Source organism: Anguilla anguilla, chromosome 8, assembly GCF_013347855.1.
Source record: "Anguilla anguilla isolate fAngAng1 chromosome 8, fAngAng1.pri, whole genome shotgun sequence".
NCBI lineage: Eukaryota > Metazoa > Chordata > Actinopteri > Anguilliformes > Anguillidae > Anguilla > Anguilla anguilla.
This window is the reverse complement of record NC_049208.1, coordinates 46,411,884-46,430,211: the sequence shown is the minus strand read 5'-3', so window position 1 is coordinate 46,430,211 and position 18,328 is coordinate 46,411,884. Positions and strand designations below refer to the sequence as shown.

General features: G+C 45.2%; 1 protein-coding gene and 1 long non-coding RNA gene across 3 annotated transcripts in view; one reads left to right on the top strand and one right to left on the bottom strand.

Moving 5' to 3' along the window:
* Positions 1-2,619: 2,619 nt before the first annotated feature.
* Positions 2,620-17,080, bottom strand: LOC118233316 (Golgi phosphoprotein 3-like A). 2 transcript variants are annotated; one of them, XM_035428889.1, is made up of 5 exons: positions 16,912-17,080; positions 15,349-15,583; positions 8,207-8,338; positions 4,085-4,199; positions 2,620-3,063 (listed from the first exon to the last, which is right to left on the bottom strand). In XM_035428889.1, exons 2-5 carry the CDS (start codon positions 15,520-15,522, stop codon positions 2,636-2,638), a joined length of 849 nt encoding a protein of 282 aa, XP_035284780.1. In that variant the 5' UTR covers positions 15,523-15,583; positions 16,912-17,080; the 3' UTR covers positions 2,620-2,635. The 2 variants fall into 2 exon arrangements, with proteins under 2 accessions (XP_035284780.1, XP_035284779.1); XM_035428888.1 differs by having other exon boundaries at positions 15,349-15,551; positions 16,912-17,078.
* Positions 12,959-18,328, top strand: part of LOC118233318 — a 21,226-nt gene continuing 15,856 nt past the window's right edge. Inside the window, exons 1-3 of the long non-coding RNA XR_004766512.1 lie at positions 12,959-12,970; positions 16,262-16,267; positions 16,798-16,799. This is a non-coding gene — a long non-coding RNA (uncharacterized LOC118233318). The remainder of the gene's footprint in view (positions 12,971-16,261; positions 16,268-16,797; positions 16,800-18,328) is intronic.

The window sequence follows — 18,328 nt, the reverse complement described above, 5'->3', positions numbered from 1 at the left end:
GGATAGCTCTTCCTTTCACAGTTCTCATACCACAGGCAGAAGGACACAAACACACACACACCACATACACACACCACATACACACATGCACCACATACACATGTACACATACACACACACAACACACAAGCTGGCATCGCTAAGGCCCCTGCCATAGCCTGCCGCATGCTGGTCGCCGATTGGCTGAACCATCCCCCCTAGCAACCAGCTTCATTCCCATCACTGGCCACAATTTGCATCTACAGGAGTGTACAAACTATGCTCAGAAGCTAGCATGGAGCCAAATGGCTTTATCTGGACGGGCAGAGAGCAGGCACAGACAACAAGGACAGAGATGGTGCATGAGAACACATTTAGTCTCTCAGAAGAGCAGTGCTGTGTGGTCCCACGAGTGGGAACGACATTCACCAGAGGGGGAGCTGTTGTGCAGTATAAGACATCATCAAAAATAACCCATGTATACAAACAGAGAAATAACTTGTAAGCACTTCATATTTTATCGTAAATACAGTGCAGTTTTTCTTAGCAATGCCCAGTCCTAAGGTGCCTGGTAACGTTAGCCAGTAGAGACGACATGCTCAAATTTAACAACATAATAAAACACAAATATATAATTACCCAGATGAGCAAAAAGGCACAGACACAGGAAACGGAGCAGAGACTCTACTAAGACTGAGCGCCCGTAACAAACTGCACTCTTCCCAGCGATAACGCGCGTGCGCTCGCGTGTTTTTATTCTTCTGCACCGGCACAAAGGCTACCGCTTCAGCCAACTGTTTCCAGCCGGCGCGCTGAGCCGACCGGAGGAGGACGGGTTTCCCGCTTGAGCCTGGTTCCTTTCCGAGGTTCCTTCCCGTCTGCCACAGGGAGTTTTGCCTTGCCACTGCTGCCTTAGGCTTGCGCCTGTGGGGGGTTTAGGCCAGGGTTGTCTGAGAAGCGTATTGTGACAACTGCTGTTAAATACGCTATACAAATAAAATTTGATTGACTGATTGATTGAACCGACAGCTAGCTGGCCTGAACTGAGACGTCCAAATTCTTCACTAAATTCTTGTGTGAAGAATTCAAAAAGGAACGTTAGAAACCAGAGAACCCTTCGATCACTGGGGCCTGCAAGTCGTTTTTACATGCTTGGCGTTCCACAAGGCAAGTTGCAGATTTCCCAGGCGCACTTTGCAAATGTTTCATTATTTCTGAGGACATTCTCAGAAGGCTGGTCTCCTAACAAAGCAAGTATCTCACAGGTATTATCATGTATATATTAAAGAAAGAAATAAGTTAAAATTTAGAACTGAAGTTGCAACTATTGTATAGCCATGTAAGAATTCACTTAATAAATCATAAAGTTTTTTGTAAAAATAAAATAAAATAAACCCAAAAGAATTCATTCATTCATTCATTCATAAACAGACAGGCTTCAACAGAGACAGCTAAATACAAACTGTTCAGGACCCCAGTTGGCTTGTGGATCCACCTGGACAATAGACTTTGTTCAAGATAACCTTTAGCAATTAACAAAAATATTATAATCAGTAATAGCATGCCTTAGAAAATATATATCCAACGACATATACATTTCATTCAGGCACCTTTCATTGTTGTTTATCCTCTTTCCAAAAAAAGGGCAGTCAAACAACAGATATTTACCAAGGGAAAGTCCTTTCGTCAAAAGCCCTTCTTTTAAATACATTCATATTTTCTACAGTACACAGGTTCTGGCAGTATAGCCCCATCGAACATAAAAGAGAGGGAATCTAAAAGAGAAAAAAAAAAGAACTGGAGATGCTGTAAAAGTTTTACCCATAAGTCTGTGTTCCCCCTGGGCAGAAAGCAAGCAGCTCAGATTTTTACAGCTTCTTCTTTGCTTCTACTTCTTCTTCTTCTTCTGCTGCTGCTGCTGTGCCAAGTAAATGTATGCCAGCAAACTTCATTCCTCCACGGTCCCTAGTGCCCTTAAGCCCCAGGACAATGTAAAAAATGTGCAACAAAAAAAAAACATATTTACTTGCACCTAGAGAGTGTTTAAAATACATTAAACACAACATAAGAGGGCAAATAGATAGTGCCATCTGTCAGACAGTAACAAAGAGATAACAGCAGTTTGAGGCTGTCGGGGAAGCATTTGGTGCCTCTCCGTTACCGTACTTCCCATTTGAGATGCCGTCCCAAGGAAGCAGACAAAACATCAGATTTAAAAAAAACGAAACAAAACAAACAAAAATAAAATAAAATAGAGACAAAATCAGGCATCTTCGAAGACAGCCAATTTTGTAGTAACGACCCCAGAGTTCCGGAAGGGCAGGTTTTAGAAAGCACTCTTGAAGGTTGGACGCCCGAGGAAAAGTAGGACAACAGCAACAACAAAAAAAAAAAGCCAGGTTTCAAAAAGGCCGCAGACCTCAACTTCACTCCCCTCCCAGCCTCACCCCCCACCCTCCCTTTAATTAAGCCCCACCCCCACGAGTTTTAGGGGACAGCTGTGACAGGGTTTGGGGAGATTGTTCAAAGAGATGAGTCTGTGATGACCTAGGTGAGGTGGGGGGGGGTTGAATGAGTGCTGGGGGGGTGGAGGGGGGATGGGGTGCTGAATGAGCAGCAGGGGTTAAGGAGGGGGGGGGGGGGGGCGGGGGGGGTCTCAGGCCTTGTTGAACGCTGCCAGGACGGCCCAGATCATCTCGCAGGCCTGCGGCTTCCTGCTCTCCACGTCGGGGTCGCTGTCCAGCAGCGCGCGCGAGCGGCCGGACGCCACCTCGTAGCGGTCGTCGGGCAGCTGCGTGAGCGCCCCCTCCAGCACGTCGGAGGCGTGCGCCACCACCAGCAGCGCCAGGGCGCGGCGGTCCATGCGGCGCGCCTCGTTGGTCCAGCGCTCCAGCAGGCTCTCCTGCACGCGGCGCACCAGCCGCTGCTTCTCCGTGGTGTTGGTCACCGGGTGCGTGGTCATGTCGAACAGCAGGAAGTTCTGCTTCTCCGTGGTCAGGATGCCCTTCTCCACCAGGTTCTTGGCCAGGCGCTCCCGCACGTTCCGCAGCTGGTAGTGCAGCTTCATGGGGTTCCACGTCTCCCCTGGCGACGGGGCGGGTCGTCGGGGGAAAGACGCGATCGAGCGGCGAGAAAACAAAGCGGTGCGTTAAACAGATTAGGGCGGTGTGCAGATTGGCGCTTTCTGACAGTCGTCACGCTTAACACACACGTCGGGCGAGCGCTCCAATCAGGGCCGTCGCACTGAATCCCACGGGGGCCGCAGCGTCTGCGGGTTTTTGTGGCTTCCTTTCAATCGGCTGCCAATCAGGGCCTTGAGAATGAGGTGTTCGGATTCCTTAGCCAATCATCGACTAAAATGAAACACTTGTGCTCAGAACACCCCAAAAACCAGCTGACACTGCGGCCCTCCAGGCGTAGAGTTTGACACCTGTGGCTTAAATGACTCATTCGCATATTTTTATGCTGTCAGGGGAAAAACCGCGAGTAATTATTTTCGATAGACTCTAGCGAAAGTAGGCTAAAAGGCAGATCATTTTTCTTACAGCTTAACTTGTGTATCGTATTATTATATCAAATGCGAATACTGATATGAGCTTACATCATCTTATTTTTCAGCTTTTCAGCGTCTGATGGCAAACTCAAGCAATAGCGTGCAGAGGTAAACGGCCTTTAGTAGACACGATTATGAATACTTCCCTCAGCTTCCTCTCATACCACATCTCTGAGTGCGTACTGAACACTGTCAACACTACAAAATGAGGATACATTTAGCACTCTGCCACTGAAGCTATCCAAGCTAGCTGTAAAGAAACTAAAAATCTGATTAAAAAACAGGTATTTTAACATTCACCAGTGTTTTCTCTTCAGTGTTTTTTAATTTTTTTTACATTTTTTAAAAAGTTAGAACACGTGCAAACTTTTTTTTTTGTTGGTACAATTATTGTTGGGGAATAAGTTTAACTGTTTCCAGTATTGGGGGGGGGGGGGGCATGTCCCCCCTGCTTCCTACGCCCCTGTCCTTGGGTGTTTTGGAGGGCATCTCCTCTGTGAGCCCAGGTTTTGAACCCGTGACCCTCCGGTGCACGGGAGGCGGGAGGCTCACCTGTGAGGAGGTCGATCCAGCTCTGCACCGACTCCGGCGGCTCCGTGGCTTTCATGTGCTTCAGCGCCTCGTCCAGGAGGACGTCTCCGGTGGGGGCGGTGGACTTCACCAGCACCTGGGGGGAGGGGGGGTGTGGGGGGGTGTTGCTTGTTAGCGGTAAAGAGTTGGCTTAGTCAGCACACTGGTCAGGACCATCCTAGTCCAGGCCCTGGGGGTGACCTTTATTTAAACGGCACCCACCCCAGACCCTCTAGTGGAGAACCCCACAAGCCCAGCGACAGTAACTGACGTTTGACTCTTGTCCAACAGCGCACTGGCTATTTAACACACTAGCACACGGAAGCATGTCTAAATCCGCATGGAAATTAATATTTTACCTGTATGTACATTACATTTAGTACAATATAAACGTGTATGAAGTTCAGCTCTTAAATGTTCTGTTCAATAGAGGACATCCTGGGAAAGCTTGGCTCTTCACAACGTTCAGTTTTCTGGGAATATATATATAAATTCTTCAGCTGTAACGGACATGCACGTGGCCAGCTGACGTGATAAAATGTTGACATTTTCATGGTTTACGGATCTAGTATATAAAACGGCTGCAGGAAGACCACGTTGCGTATATGCTGATAAAGCATCACACCCTTATCAACAGCAGCACCTCACTGTAGTACACAAATGTGAGTCATGTTTATGGGAGGGAGAATTTAATAATGAATAATAAAGTTTCGAATTCAATAATAATTCACACCTCAGCATGAACGCTAGCTAATTAGCAACACGCCATTTTCTCATAAGCGCTAACAGCCCAAAAGAAAGCGGAACAGTGGGCCATCGGCTGGTTCGCTCTTCACAGGCCAGTGCTGGCACGGAGCCAGCTACAAATACTGCCAGCTGACGTCTTCGTGTTTAAGACAATCCTCCGAAAAACTCAGCTGTACTCATTACCAAAGTATTAATCGCTCTGTAGAGTGGTCCCCCGCTCACACCGTGAGTTAAACTGCTCAGTTCTGTGTTCGGGAACTTCTTGTTAACCACTTCGCGCATTTACCCCTAGTAGTCAGCATTCATTAGTAGACGATACATGACAACTATGCCAAATATGGAGTTTCGCAGTGCCATCATTATCGCGCCGGTTGTTCGTTTAACAAACACCCACTCCCTGCAGTCTCTACTGCAAATACACCCCTCACCCTTCTGGGCATTCATAAAAATATTAATTTCACCACTAAACTAGAAATACCGCCCGCCTTCATCGTTTTATCCTATTAGACATTTGTGTGAAACTTCGTCACAATTAGCGTATGAATTATTGAGTTATGGCCAAAAATGTGTTTTGTGAGGTCACAGTGACCTTGACCTTTGACCACCAAAATCTAATCAGTTTATCCTTGAGTCCAAGTGGACATTTGTGCCAAATTTGAAGAAATTTCCTCAAGGCGTTCCTGAGATATCGCGTTCATGACACAATGGGATGGATGTGAGGTCACAGTAACCTTGACCTTTGACCACCAAAATCTAATCAGTTCATCCTGGGGTCCAAGTGGATGTGTGTGCCAAATTTGAAGAAATTCCCTCAAGGCGTGCCTGAGATATCGCGTTCACAAGAATCGGGACGGATGGAAGGACAGACGGACGGACGGACGGACAACCCGAAAACATAATGCCTTAATGAAATATATGCTTATTTGTGACACCTGGGGACCTTCCAAAATAGCTGTGCGTAATACCAAACATGCTGTTTACGGTGTTGTCGCCCTTTTCTGTACAATCTGGCTTGATTGACAATTAATTTATCCAGTAATATTTTCTAAGAAAATATTATTATTATTGAGGACTTCTGAGCATAGCGAAGTCATATGTTTGCTGATAGACATATCTGACATCAGTTTCTGGAGTAAAACAGAAGAGGAGAAAGAGACAGAGAATCAAGTCTATCTACTGAACACAGATAACATTTCATCATCACTATGTAGGTATTATTACTCAAAATATTTTCGGTTATAAACGTTATTTTTGAAATTGCATGTCTTTAAATAGGTTAGTGGTATTTTATAATGAGGATATTTCACACTGTAATGTAAAAGTTCGTTGGTGATTTGTAGTGTTTGTGTTTGATGCACCAGATATGACGTGAAAGCTGGAACATCACCAAAACTTGGTGGAAGGTTGAATATTGTTTTAATATTATACATTTAGGTACTGTACCACATTTTGTGACAATGTTTTTGCATTATTAATCAATGTTTCATCTTAAACTTTCATAAGGGCCACATTTATATGCTTCATAATGGACGAAAAGCATTTTGTAAATTTCTGGAGAGATTTTGGATATGTTTCAGGACCCCTAGATATTTTAGGTCAATTTACTGACAAAAATCTTGTAATTCCCACTTTAAAATGATGCAAGTGGGTTTCTTGAGTTAAAACAGTTGATTTCTACTGAAATACATGATTACGTTGTGATTTACAGCAATGCATAATTTAGACATTTTGGATAAATTTGGAGACACTGGGTACACTGCTTACTTTTTGCTTCATAGATCTTTAGAAGTTCTACATATCCACCCTTAGATTTTACACACTTGTGGTCAAGGAGTTTTTAATCCAGGACATGTATAGTTTAACCTGTTTCATATATGGGATCTCTGAGTATATTGCAAACTAAAAAAGAGCAAATTCATTTTTGCTTTTTTTTGCCAAACAATTGTATTTGTGGCCTTTTACTTCTTCCTAAATCATGAATTTAAATGGATCTAAGTTAGTATGGTAAATGGTACAAATGTCATGCTTCATTTAAACCATTTTTCAAGTCTCTGTGGTGTTCACGTCTGGAGTTTTAAAGCTTTAAATAGGGTACCCCTAAATGGGCAAGGACTGGCCAGATTTGGCATGTGCGTGAAGGGGTTAAGCGTGACGTTATCGACAACCACATTGCAAACAAGAGCCTGTGTGCTTCTCCGCTCACTAAAGAGTTAAACTGCCAGGTTGTGTGCCCAGGTGCTTCAAAGACACCGAGAACGTGGAACTTTTTAAGTTTGACATGTTTGACACCCACACTGCAAACAAGAGCAAGAAATGTGTCCTTTTCTTTCCAATAGGCTAGATCTTGTTTGTCTGGTCTTCACTAAGCACTAGGTTTGGCATAGAATGTAGCGTTGCTAGGCAATCTGACACCACATATCAGAGGCATGCGGTGGGACAGGTGTGGGTCCGTCAACTTATAGAGAGGAAAACTTTTTTTTTTTTTTTTAAACTGGCAGATATTTCCATACATCAATGTATTGCGTTATATTTACGTCTTAACAAAAGACGATCTTCTTCTAAATACAGAGACCTTTGTAAAATACAGGCTGTGTGTGGAGTTTGACTTCATCAAATGTGAGTTCCTGAGCTCAAGAGTTCAATGGAAATTAACCTTTGGGGCATTCATAGCTGGAATAACAAAAGCAATGTTCTGCTTATGTTCAGTTTTACAGTGTTTTAGCCAACGGGATGCTTCTCTGACACTCAGGAAGTCTACAGCGGAAACCAATAGGACATTGTGTGTGTTCACAGTTCCTCACAAAGCAAAAAGAATGTTCCGTTTACACTCAAGAGTTCTACAGTGCTAGCCAATGAAGCGTTCTACTCTACTAAGCGTGCGTACCATAGACTTAAAAAAAAAATATAGACAAAGTCACCATGACGTCACTCGTTGGCTTGGTGAAAATCATCTTGAAGCCCGGGTAGTATAGTTTGTGAGCGCCACCGTGTTGTACGAATTGGAGCCAGAGACTGCGGAGTAGGGACATGAAGTCCGGTCATCCATTAAGCGGGTGAGATGCCGTGACTCGGTAGTGATGCAAACTGTCCCTGATTCATCCACAAAGTATCTTGTCCAAATAGCACAACGTAACAAATTGGCATATGGGGAGACACATTGCAACATACTGCGACAACCTTTTGTTGTGGAAATAAAAAATTACTGACCTCGTATTTTTGCCGTATTGTTATCATTTTACTTACGCTGAAACGGGTGACGGAAACACCTATACTGGAGCCAACCACACTGGCGCAACATCTCGCAACCAGGCAGTGAGCCTCAAACAGGCAGCCCGGTTTTGGGCGCTCGGTACCCACCCTGCGGTCCAGGAGACCCTTCTTCCTCATGGTGGCGGGCTCCAGGTAGACGCGGCCCCGGAGGGCCAGTTCGATCAGGATGCAGCCGCGAAGCCCAGAGGAGATGCAGTCGTTCCAGAAGGACGTGTAGCCCTGGCGAGGAGAAGCAGAGGGGCACAGTCCGGGTCATGCACCGCACACTCTCAGGAGAAGCAGAGGGGCACAGTCCGGGTCACACACCGCACACTCTCAGGAGAAGCAGAGGGCACAGTCCGGGTCACACACCGCACACTCTCAGGAGAAGCAGAGGGGCACAGTCCGGGTCACGCACCGCACACTCTCAGGAGAAGCAGAGGGGCACAGTCCGGGTCACGCACCGCACACTCTCAGGAGAAGCAGAGGGCACAGTCCGGGTCACGCACCACACACTCTCAGGAGAAGCAGAGGGGCACAGTCCGGGTCACACACCGCACACTCTCAGGAGAAGCAGAGGGCACAGTCCGGGTCACGCACCGCACACTCTCAGGAGAAGCAGAGGGGCACAGTCCGGGTCACGCACCGCACACTCTCAGGAGAAGCAGAGGGCACAGTCCGGGTCACGCACCGCACACTCTCAGGAGAAGCAGAGGGGCACAGTCCGGGTCACACACCGCACACTCTCAGGAGAAGCAGAGGGGCACAGTCCGGGTCACACACCGCACACTCTCAGGAGAAGCAGAGGGCACAGTCCGGGTCACGCACCGCACACTCTCAGGAGAAGCAGAGGGGCACAGTCCGGGTCACACACCGCACACTCTCAGGAGAAGCAGAGGGCACAGTCCGGGTCACGCACCGCACACTCTCAGGAGAAGCAGAGGGCACAGTCCGGGTCACACACCGCACACTCTCAGGAGAAGCAGAGGGCACAGTCCTGGTCACGCACCGCACACTCTCAGTAGAAGCAGAGGGCACAGTCCGGGTCACACACCGCACACTCTCAGGAGAAGCAGAGGGGCACAGTCCGGGTCACACACCGCACACTCTCAGGAGAAGCAGAGGGCACAGTCCGGGTCACACACCGCACACTCTCAGGAGAAGCAGAGGGCACAGTCCGGGTCACACACCGCACACTCTCAGGAGAAGCAGAGGGCACAGTCCGGGTCACACACCGCACACCCTCAGCACATTCGTGAAAGAAAGAGAGTGCTCGGTGTGATTTAAGACTCAGGTCTTTTTCCAGTAAAATCAAAAAATCGTTCGACAGCTAGAGATCTCGTTGAGCTGCCAAATGGTAGAATCACAAATGTGCCAAATTAAGGAAAACCTACAGGACGGTACCTACAGGAACAGGATTGGGCAGCCCTGGTTTTTTTTTCTTGGGGGGGGGGGGGGGGGTGCAGTCAGCTCGAGATTCAGCTGCCCTATGACCCACGCCACACATCTGACCGATGCCTCCGGATTCTGATAATATGTCAAATAAATTAAAAAAACACAATCTCCCTGGCCCCGGGTTCGACCCCCGCGCTTCACCCGCACCTCTCGGCCTTCCCGCCAAACGGGAGCTCATGGCGGCTTTCCGGCTCCCGCATCACCCAGACGACTGCTGCCAAATCTGCGGCCGAGGTCTGCCTCTCCGTTCAGCGTGAGGCTCCGCCCACCGACTGTCCGAAGCCACCGGTAGGGCGGCCAGTACCAAGCCCCGCCCACAAACCCATTTTAATCTACTGGATGACAACTCGTACGTCCATTGCTTTTGTCTACCAGTGGTGTCAAACGCCAGGCCTGGAAGGTCGCAGTGTCTGGGTGGTTTCATGGTTTCCTTTCAGCCACCAGGTTAGGCCTTGGAAACAAGGTGTGTGGGCTCTTTAGCAAATTAACGACTTAATTAATTAATCACCGGAGTGCTGGAACGCACCGAAAAACCCAGCAGACACTGTCACACTTCAATACTGGAATGTGACATCCCTGTTGTGCAGTATAAGGGTCTATAGTTACAGTGTGTGCTCTCTGTATAATCAGACATTTTACAGCCTTTCCAACCAGGATGACAGGTAATACCTTTATATACCAAACACTCAAGCATTTTTCCAGGCATTGACCAACCCAATGAAAACAGAAAGACGTTATCGGTCATGCCACACCTTGCTTTGCATAATGACGGCTTTGGTTAGGCCAAACCGACAGCGGGCATTGTGCAAGAGTCACACCTGAGAGGACCCTAAGAGCCTGTTTGACAGGCACTCCATTTCCTGAGGGGTGAAGTTCGTCCGAAGCGATCCGCTACACAACACCAGCAAACTCAGCCCAGCTGTCCAACACCTACTCTTCGGAAGCCGAATTAAAGGATAATGCCAGAAGGTCTTTTTTTGTGCTCTTTGTTTTTCTTTCTCAGTCCCTGATTCATGATACGTAGTGTGAATGGGTTGTTAAACCTTGAAGTTGGGAAAAGTATTCAACTGAATTAATTGAAGTGGGTCTACAATGCTGCCACCATAGTCACCCAAAGTCCCCAAAAGGAGAACTCTGATCCATACCTACAGTTGCAAAATTCCTGGAATATTCATGGATGGAAACTTTCCATGGGAATTAACGGGAATTAATGGGAATTCACGGGAATTTATTGGAATTAATGGGAAATAACAGGAATAAAATGGAAATATAGCCCTATTTGCTCAGGCTGCATTTACCGTGTCATATGCAGATAGAAACAAACACTTTACCATATCATAAGCAGACATAATTGCAAACATTCCCTATGACCCCCCTCCAAAAAAAAGACTTTTCTCTTAACACCTAAAAAAACCCCTAAAAACAGTCTTTCGAGTGTTGTTTTAGAATTCTATTTACATAGACAGTAGAAGTCTATGTTTTTAGAAAAAGTCAAGGAATGACAGACATGTGGAATAAACATTAACAAAATACATCCCATTTTACTCTGCAAGGGGTCAGCTGACCCCGCGGTTCTAGTGACGAGCAGTATACCGTGAGTAGTGCCAAGTGACGTCAGCAGCACACTACATGACCAAAGCCGGAAAGTTTTGAAGAGAAGCGAACTGCTTGTCCAAAATTACCAGTATTTATACGACGTCTCCATGCAGTTTCACAGCGATAAAAATATCCTACTTATCAGACGGCGTTAATTTCATCAACAAAAAATATTAGTTACAACCCCTTTTTCTATGACGAAAACAAAACATAACGAAATAACAATTCAGAGTAGGCCTTAGGGTTTAAAGTGAACAACTAATTTATAAAAATAAATGTTTTACAATAAAGAATGAATGGAAATAGATTCATTAAAACTCCTCAATAAGCATGCTCAATCAAGCTACATCACATGGTAACAGCTAGCTAGCAGAAGGTGTTAACAAGGTATAAACTGTGTACTTTGTATTAGGCTACTATCTGCCGGTTAACTGAAATATCATAAAAAATATAAAATATATTCACTCCAGTAATATAATCAAAACTTACCTGAAAGCATGTAGTCCTTTGGCTCAGACAGTGCGGTAGTGTTAAATGGTAAATGGACTGCATTTATATAGCGCTTTTATCCAAAGCGCTTTAGAATTGATGCCTCTCATTCGCCAGAGCAGTTAGGGGTTAGGTGTCTTGCTCAAGGACACTTCGACACGCCCAGGGCGGGGTTTGAACCGGCAACCCTCCGACTGCCAGACAATCGGTCTTACCTCCTGAGCTATGTCGCCCCATGTTGGCAGTAATGTGGGCTGCACACGTGATGGGAGAATGCACTGTGCATGCAGAGAGTTGTAATTTTACTGAATTCCTATTTAAAGGTGCAGTGTGTAGAATTTAGTGGCATCTAGCAGTAAGGTTTCAGATTGCAACCAAATGAATACCCCCACCCCTCCCTTTCCAACGATGTAGGAGAAGCTACCGTGGCCTGTAAGTTCCAAAAATGATGTCATCGTCTACGACATTAACTAAATTGCATTTAGTTAATTAGTCTGTAAAACTATAGGTCATAGCTTACAAGTAAGATAGCGATTATGATTGTTAATTGTTCCGCATTGTGGTAGCGTTTTATTGCTAATGTTAGCTAACGTTAGCTGCTTTGTATGGTAAATCATAGAAAGACATGATGCGTCACAAAAGCTATTACACTACTAACTAACGCTTACATTACAGTGTGAAAAATCCTCATTATAAAACACCACTAACCTATTTAAAGACACTCAATTTCAAAAATAACGTATATGACCGAAATATTTTGAACAGTAATACTTACATAGCAATGATGAAATCTTATCTCTTTTCAATAGATAGAGACAGAGACAGAGTAAATCAATGATATATTTCTATCCGCTTCTGTCTTACACCAGAAAACGATGTCAGCTAGGTCTATCAGCAAACATATAGCTTAGCTATTCCCAGAAGTCCTCAATAATAATAGTATTTTCCAAGAAATTACGAAAAATCGTTAACAATGTTTCATTAGGTGTATTTTACTGCTACCAGAGAGTGAATGCGTAAGTGAATGTGATGATAACAAGACTTTTGATTACGCTGACCAATGAAATGCTATTCCAAAAGCAAAATGAGACATGTTATACATCGTTAGAAAACTTATACTCTCACCTACTGAATAAGTGGATTGTCAATCAAGCCAGACTGTACTAAAAAGGACGACAACACCGTAAACAACACGTGTGGTATTACGCACAGCTATTTTGGAAGGTACCCAGGCAAATGCGCCCCCTCTAGAGCTGTTTGTCTATTCTGGGCTACGGCAGAAACATGGCGGTGCAACATGGCGGCCTCCGTGGAAGAGGACCCTCTCCCTATGTACATATAAAGGCTCATTCTAACGAAAACACAACAATTCTTATTTTCATGGGGTTATACACTAATTAAAACATACTTATGAATACTATATTCCATTTCTGCCATGTCTGTTCTGCTAGATGCCACTACATTCTACACACTGCACCTTTAAAGGGATGCTGGCAAATGATCAGTACATGTGATGGAAGAGTGCGCTGCTGAATGCAGTGCATGTTTACAATTCAATTAAATGGGAATCCTTTTAACCAAAACATGCCATAAGACCTAATATTGGTTTTTTATATGTATTCCCACCAAATAAGTTCATTATTAAAAGGTAAGATTTTTATATTGAAATTGTGCAAAATTCCCAAAATTCCCGAGCTTAACTTCCCTTCCAAAATTTCCGGAAATTTACCAGAAATATTCTGACCCTTTACAACCCTATCATACCTGAAAAGTTTGTACATTTGTGTGACCTGCTTATTACCTCTGATTGGCTCCCGCTTATAACCTCTGATTGGCTCCTGCTTATGACCTCTGACTGGCTTCTGCTTATGACCTCTGATTGGCTCTCGCTGGCCGAGCAGAGCGCACCTGAGCCACTTCAGTTGCGATGACATCACCAGCAGTCAGGGACAGTGGCGCAGGCACTGGGTGGAAGTCGATTTGAATACACCGTTCCCCAAGGTCGTCAAGGTCGTACTGGGAGCATGTATTGAATGCCACAGTACTCTGCCTGGGCATCTCTGTCATAGGGTCCTCACAACCCACCCTGGAGACAAGGCTGCAGATGGCACACTCTTTACAGATTTACAGGGTTTGAGCCTCATGTCTTCTGAGCTTTACAACTCATTCTCTGTCACTCAGATACGCAGTCACTCACTCTCTCTCTCTCTCTCACACACACACACATACACTATCTCTCTCTCTCTCTCTCACACACACACATACACGATCTCTCTCTCTCACACACACACATACACTATCTCTCTCTCTCACACACACGCTATCTCTCTCTCACACAAGTACACACACACACCCACCCACATGCACAAGCATGCACACTCTCTCACACACGCACATGCACACACACACACTATCAGGGAAGTTTGCTCAAGGAACAATGCGGAAGAGGAGCTGTCCTGAATCAGGACACACACGTGTTCATACAGGATGCGTTCAAACGAATAAACGCATTTACGCCCAGCACTTGTGAACTTAAGTATGTTTAATCTGAGTGTGTCACAATGCAAGCTAAGGAAATAACTATTTACAGCCCTTGTTGCGGCTAAAATATTGAGAAACTACGAAGACAACCATCAAAGACAGACGTGCTGTGACATTTACTGTGGGAAAAACAAAACCGGACATCGTATTTAATGTGTATGTACAGAGCTGGCCGCTGGCATAAACGCTATATATGGCCAGAACTTAATAATTCAGGTTTCCTTTTTGTGCTTTTTTAAAAAAATTGAAAGGGATTTTAATTGTGCAGTATTCACAGGGTGCAAAGGTAAGTCGCCTTCCCCCCGCTTTGCGATTGCTTCGCCCTGTAAGCCGCGCTCTCCGTAATAAACCTAAAACGGAGAAGGAAGGAGAGCTGCAAGCTCATCACAGTGCCGCCCGACTGGTTAAACAGGAATGCAGCATTACACAGGAGCATCTTAACAGTTCGTTAACCTTCTTTAAGCCCTTTAGCCCCTTTTTTCACAACAGGAAAATCCTGTTGTGGAAAGATTTCAAGAAATCCGGCCAGTTGCTCAGACAGCAGCGGCCCAAAGGCAGATATTACGATTTCAAAACAAAACAAAGTATGTCATGAAAAAAATGTCTTTTTTTTCTTTCTGTCTTTCAAATCGCAAGTGTTCACAAGAACAGGGAGAACTGGTATTTTCCCCAGAGGAGAGATACATCTTTGAGCACTCACAAAGAGAACTAATGAGTATCTGAGCTCCACTGCCGTTTTCAGCTGATTCCATGGAATAGGTGGCTGTATGCAGGGAAACAGTCAGGAATTCAATGGGGGGGGGGGGGGGGGCACATTCAAAACCCAACAGACACACTTTGGATTTCAGGTTGTTTGTGGACAACTTTCACATGTTTATAGGTATTTTATTATTATTGTTATTTATTTATTTATTTGGGGAGGGGTTCAAACCCAAAAGGATAGCTCTGAAAGTCCCTCGACCTAGTGACAGATCTCCCTTGGCAACACTGCCCTTTTAAGAAAGCTCCTGAAACACAGCAGACACATTTTTGACCCGCCATCTCCACGTGACAGTACTCATCTCAGACCAGTCTTGGGCGAGGGTTTGGCCAGCGGCCACGCCCCCGAACGCCTGGGCCCGCTGTTCTGAGATCAGCCTCGTTGGGCAGACGGCGGCAGCGCCAAGTACCTCCTTATCTTTCAGGCCGAGGAGCAGGATCTCCTCCATGAGGGTGAGGCGGATGTCCTTGGAGTCGTCCTGGTCCTCCTCCGGGACGTCCCCCCGGCCCACGTCGCTGTCCTCCTCCTCTCGCCTCACCGGCGGGGCCTCGGACCGACGGTTCCGGTAGGTCAGTGTGCTCATCCTGCCTCCTGCCGGCCTGGACACCTGGGCTACAGCAGGGCGGAACCGGGAACACGTCCTCCTTATTACAGGAATACAGCCTACTTGTGTTAAATGCAACACCCGCCTGTCTGAACATTCAAGGATAACACCTCCTTATCACATGTTTTATTGAGCATAGCCTACGTTACAAAAACTATATTTGTATTTACATAAGTCCAGCTTGCCTACTCGCCATTTAACTGCTTGTTTGAGGACCTGAACAAGTAGTTTATGACACCTGCTAAACAGCAATAAAATAAATAAATGTCGTCCATTAAAACCCCATACTCTGACACTCAAGAACACGAGACGTATAAATGCGTAGGAATAATATCGCATTGTCCTGAAGCTATAAGACTGATGTTTGCCTAAAGAAGGCCAGTGCACAAATTACCGGTATCAGGTAGTCCCTGCGAACTGCGGGCTTGTGTAATATAGGATGTTTGGCGCTCCCATAGCCGCACGCGGATATTGACACTAGGTGCCATGAAAGTACTGTGGGAAAGGCTCGTCCGAACCCACCCCCATTCAGACGCACGACGCGTTTCATTCAGATGGGCAGGCATTCTTTTGTCGCCAAAACAAGTATCAGATGACCCCCCCATATCGAACACGCTAAAAAAAAAAACAGGTTTGTTCAGCGACTGTCTCGATATGCAACAATACAGAAGCAACCCAAAGGTGTGCTTAGCAACACAGTGTAGCCTAGTGATTGAAGCTGGCTGTCTAGCTAGTTCGTTGCATGGAGCGCCAGCCACTGTTCTTGGCTTGGATGCCCATCCAATAGTTCGGTGATTGTGCGACATCCGAAAGTTACAGCATATACGGTTCGAACTTCATGTTTATCTTCTACAATGATTCAAATTTACATTGCATGCAGTTTTTTTACGCGTTAAATGACGCTTTAAATTGTTATATTGAAAACTGGTACTTGTGACTTGTGCGATATGATTACTATTATGAACCAAGAAATAGGCAAAAAGATGTGTTTGCCAACTCGGAGCTGCCATCAGTTACCCCTGACATGTGCCGTCTCCTCGGTCATCCAAACTTGATAGCCAAAATTCACTGGCATATTTCAAAACGGCTAGATAACATTTCACAATTTATTCGATCTGGCGACAGTAAATGCTCCCGAGACAAAAACATTGAGAACAATTTTAGAGTCATATAAGTAACTACTACGAAGCGACATGTCATAAAGCTGTCTCACAAAACATTTAGATCGCAATCTAGCTAGCTACATAGTTAAAGTTGTAAGAGATAGCCTACCGTAGCGAGGCAGTTTGTTACACAGCTCTAACTTGCTAACTAGTTAAACATGACATACGGAACATTACAAACATCAATATATAAGTTTCTACTTACTGTCAGAATCTTTGTATTCCGTATTATTTGGCAGTTTTAGAGATCAGTTAAATGTTTCATCCAAACTTTTTCTGCGTTGACAGCTCGTCCGACAGGCTATATGGCAAGCTATTTGGCTTGCTAGCTACTTCCTAGAGTCCCTGCTAAGTAAATATATAAAACTTCCTGTTAGTCATTTGCAGCCTAGAGTGATAGCCGGCGGCGGTTGCTGTTCAAGAACTTAACCAATCACAGTGAGAGGAATGAGAAACTGACCAATAGTATAGCAGAAAGACTAGAAATACATAGCATTAATCCTCAAACGTAATGTTCAACCAGATTGGCACTAGCTTCATCCAATAGGTTTTATAACGCAGAAGAATTTAATATTTGGTCTTTCTTTATTAAATGCGATCCACAATTCTTACAGTTATAACAGTGTTTCTAACTATACCAGATTCCCAGGGGGAAACAGAAACAAAAACATACAGAAATAAAATAGATTACAATACAAAAATAAATAATAATAAAAATGAAAAAATCTTTAAAAAGCTGAAGTAACCTTGAACATTACACAAAGACCTTTTATGCAATGCGCCCATTTACAGGCTTCATAGCCTACATATTAGTACAAGATTCAGTAGATTTTACGTACTGTTCAGATTATTTGAGGAAAATAGAAAGCAGTGGTTTTTGTTAGTAAATTTACAGTAATGTCTTGGAAATTTAGCTGAAATGTTAGATTGACGGGGTGGCATGGTAGTGCAGTGTCACCTCGCAGCAAGAAGGTTCTGGGTTCGAATCCCGGCCTTTCTGTGTGGAGTTTGCATAGGTATGAGTGTGTGTGAAATGTGTGTGTGTCCTGCGATAGATTGGTGACCAGTCAAACAATCAATCAATCAAAATGTATTTATATAGCGCATTTTACAAACAATTGTCACAATATGCTTCACAGACAACCCTGGCCTAAACCCTCTCTGGAGCAAGCCTAAAGCAACAGTGGCAAGAAAAAAACTCCCTGTGACAGATGGGAAGAAACCTCGGAAGGAACCAGGCTCAAGGGGGAAACCCATCCTCCGCTGGTTGGCTCAGGGTGTAGATTGGTGGCCAACATGGTCAGTCAATCAATGTTTACATTGTTCAAATTGCAGCTCAGATGATGGGCGGGGCCGAGTGACGGTGGTGAGGAGCAGCAGGTGGCAACGAAAGCGGGGCTGGACCGCAGGAGTGGGGGAGTCCAAATGAGAACATTCTGGAGATTCTGTGCAAAAGCCCCACCGGCAGCATGGCAAAGAGAATTAGGGAATGTGCAGGGTGTATTCCTGTCTCTTGCCCAATGCATGCTGGGATAGGCTCCAGCACCCCCCGCGACCCTGACCAGGATAAGTGGGTATAGATAATGAATAGATGGATATTAGATTGATAACGTGGCTGTTTC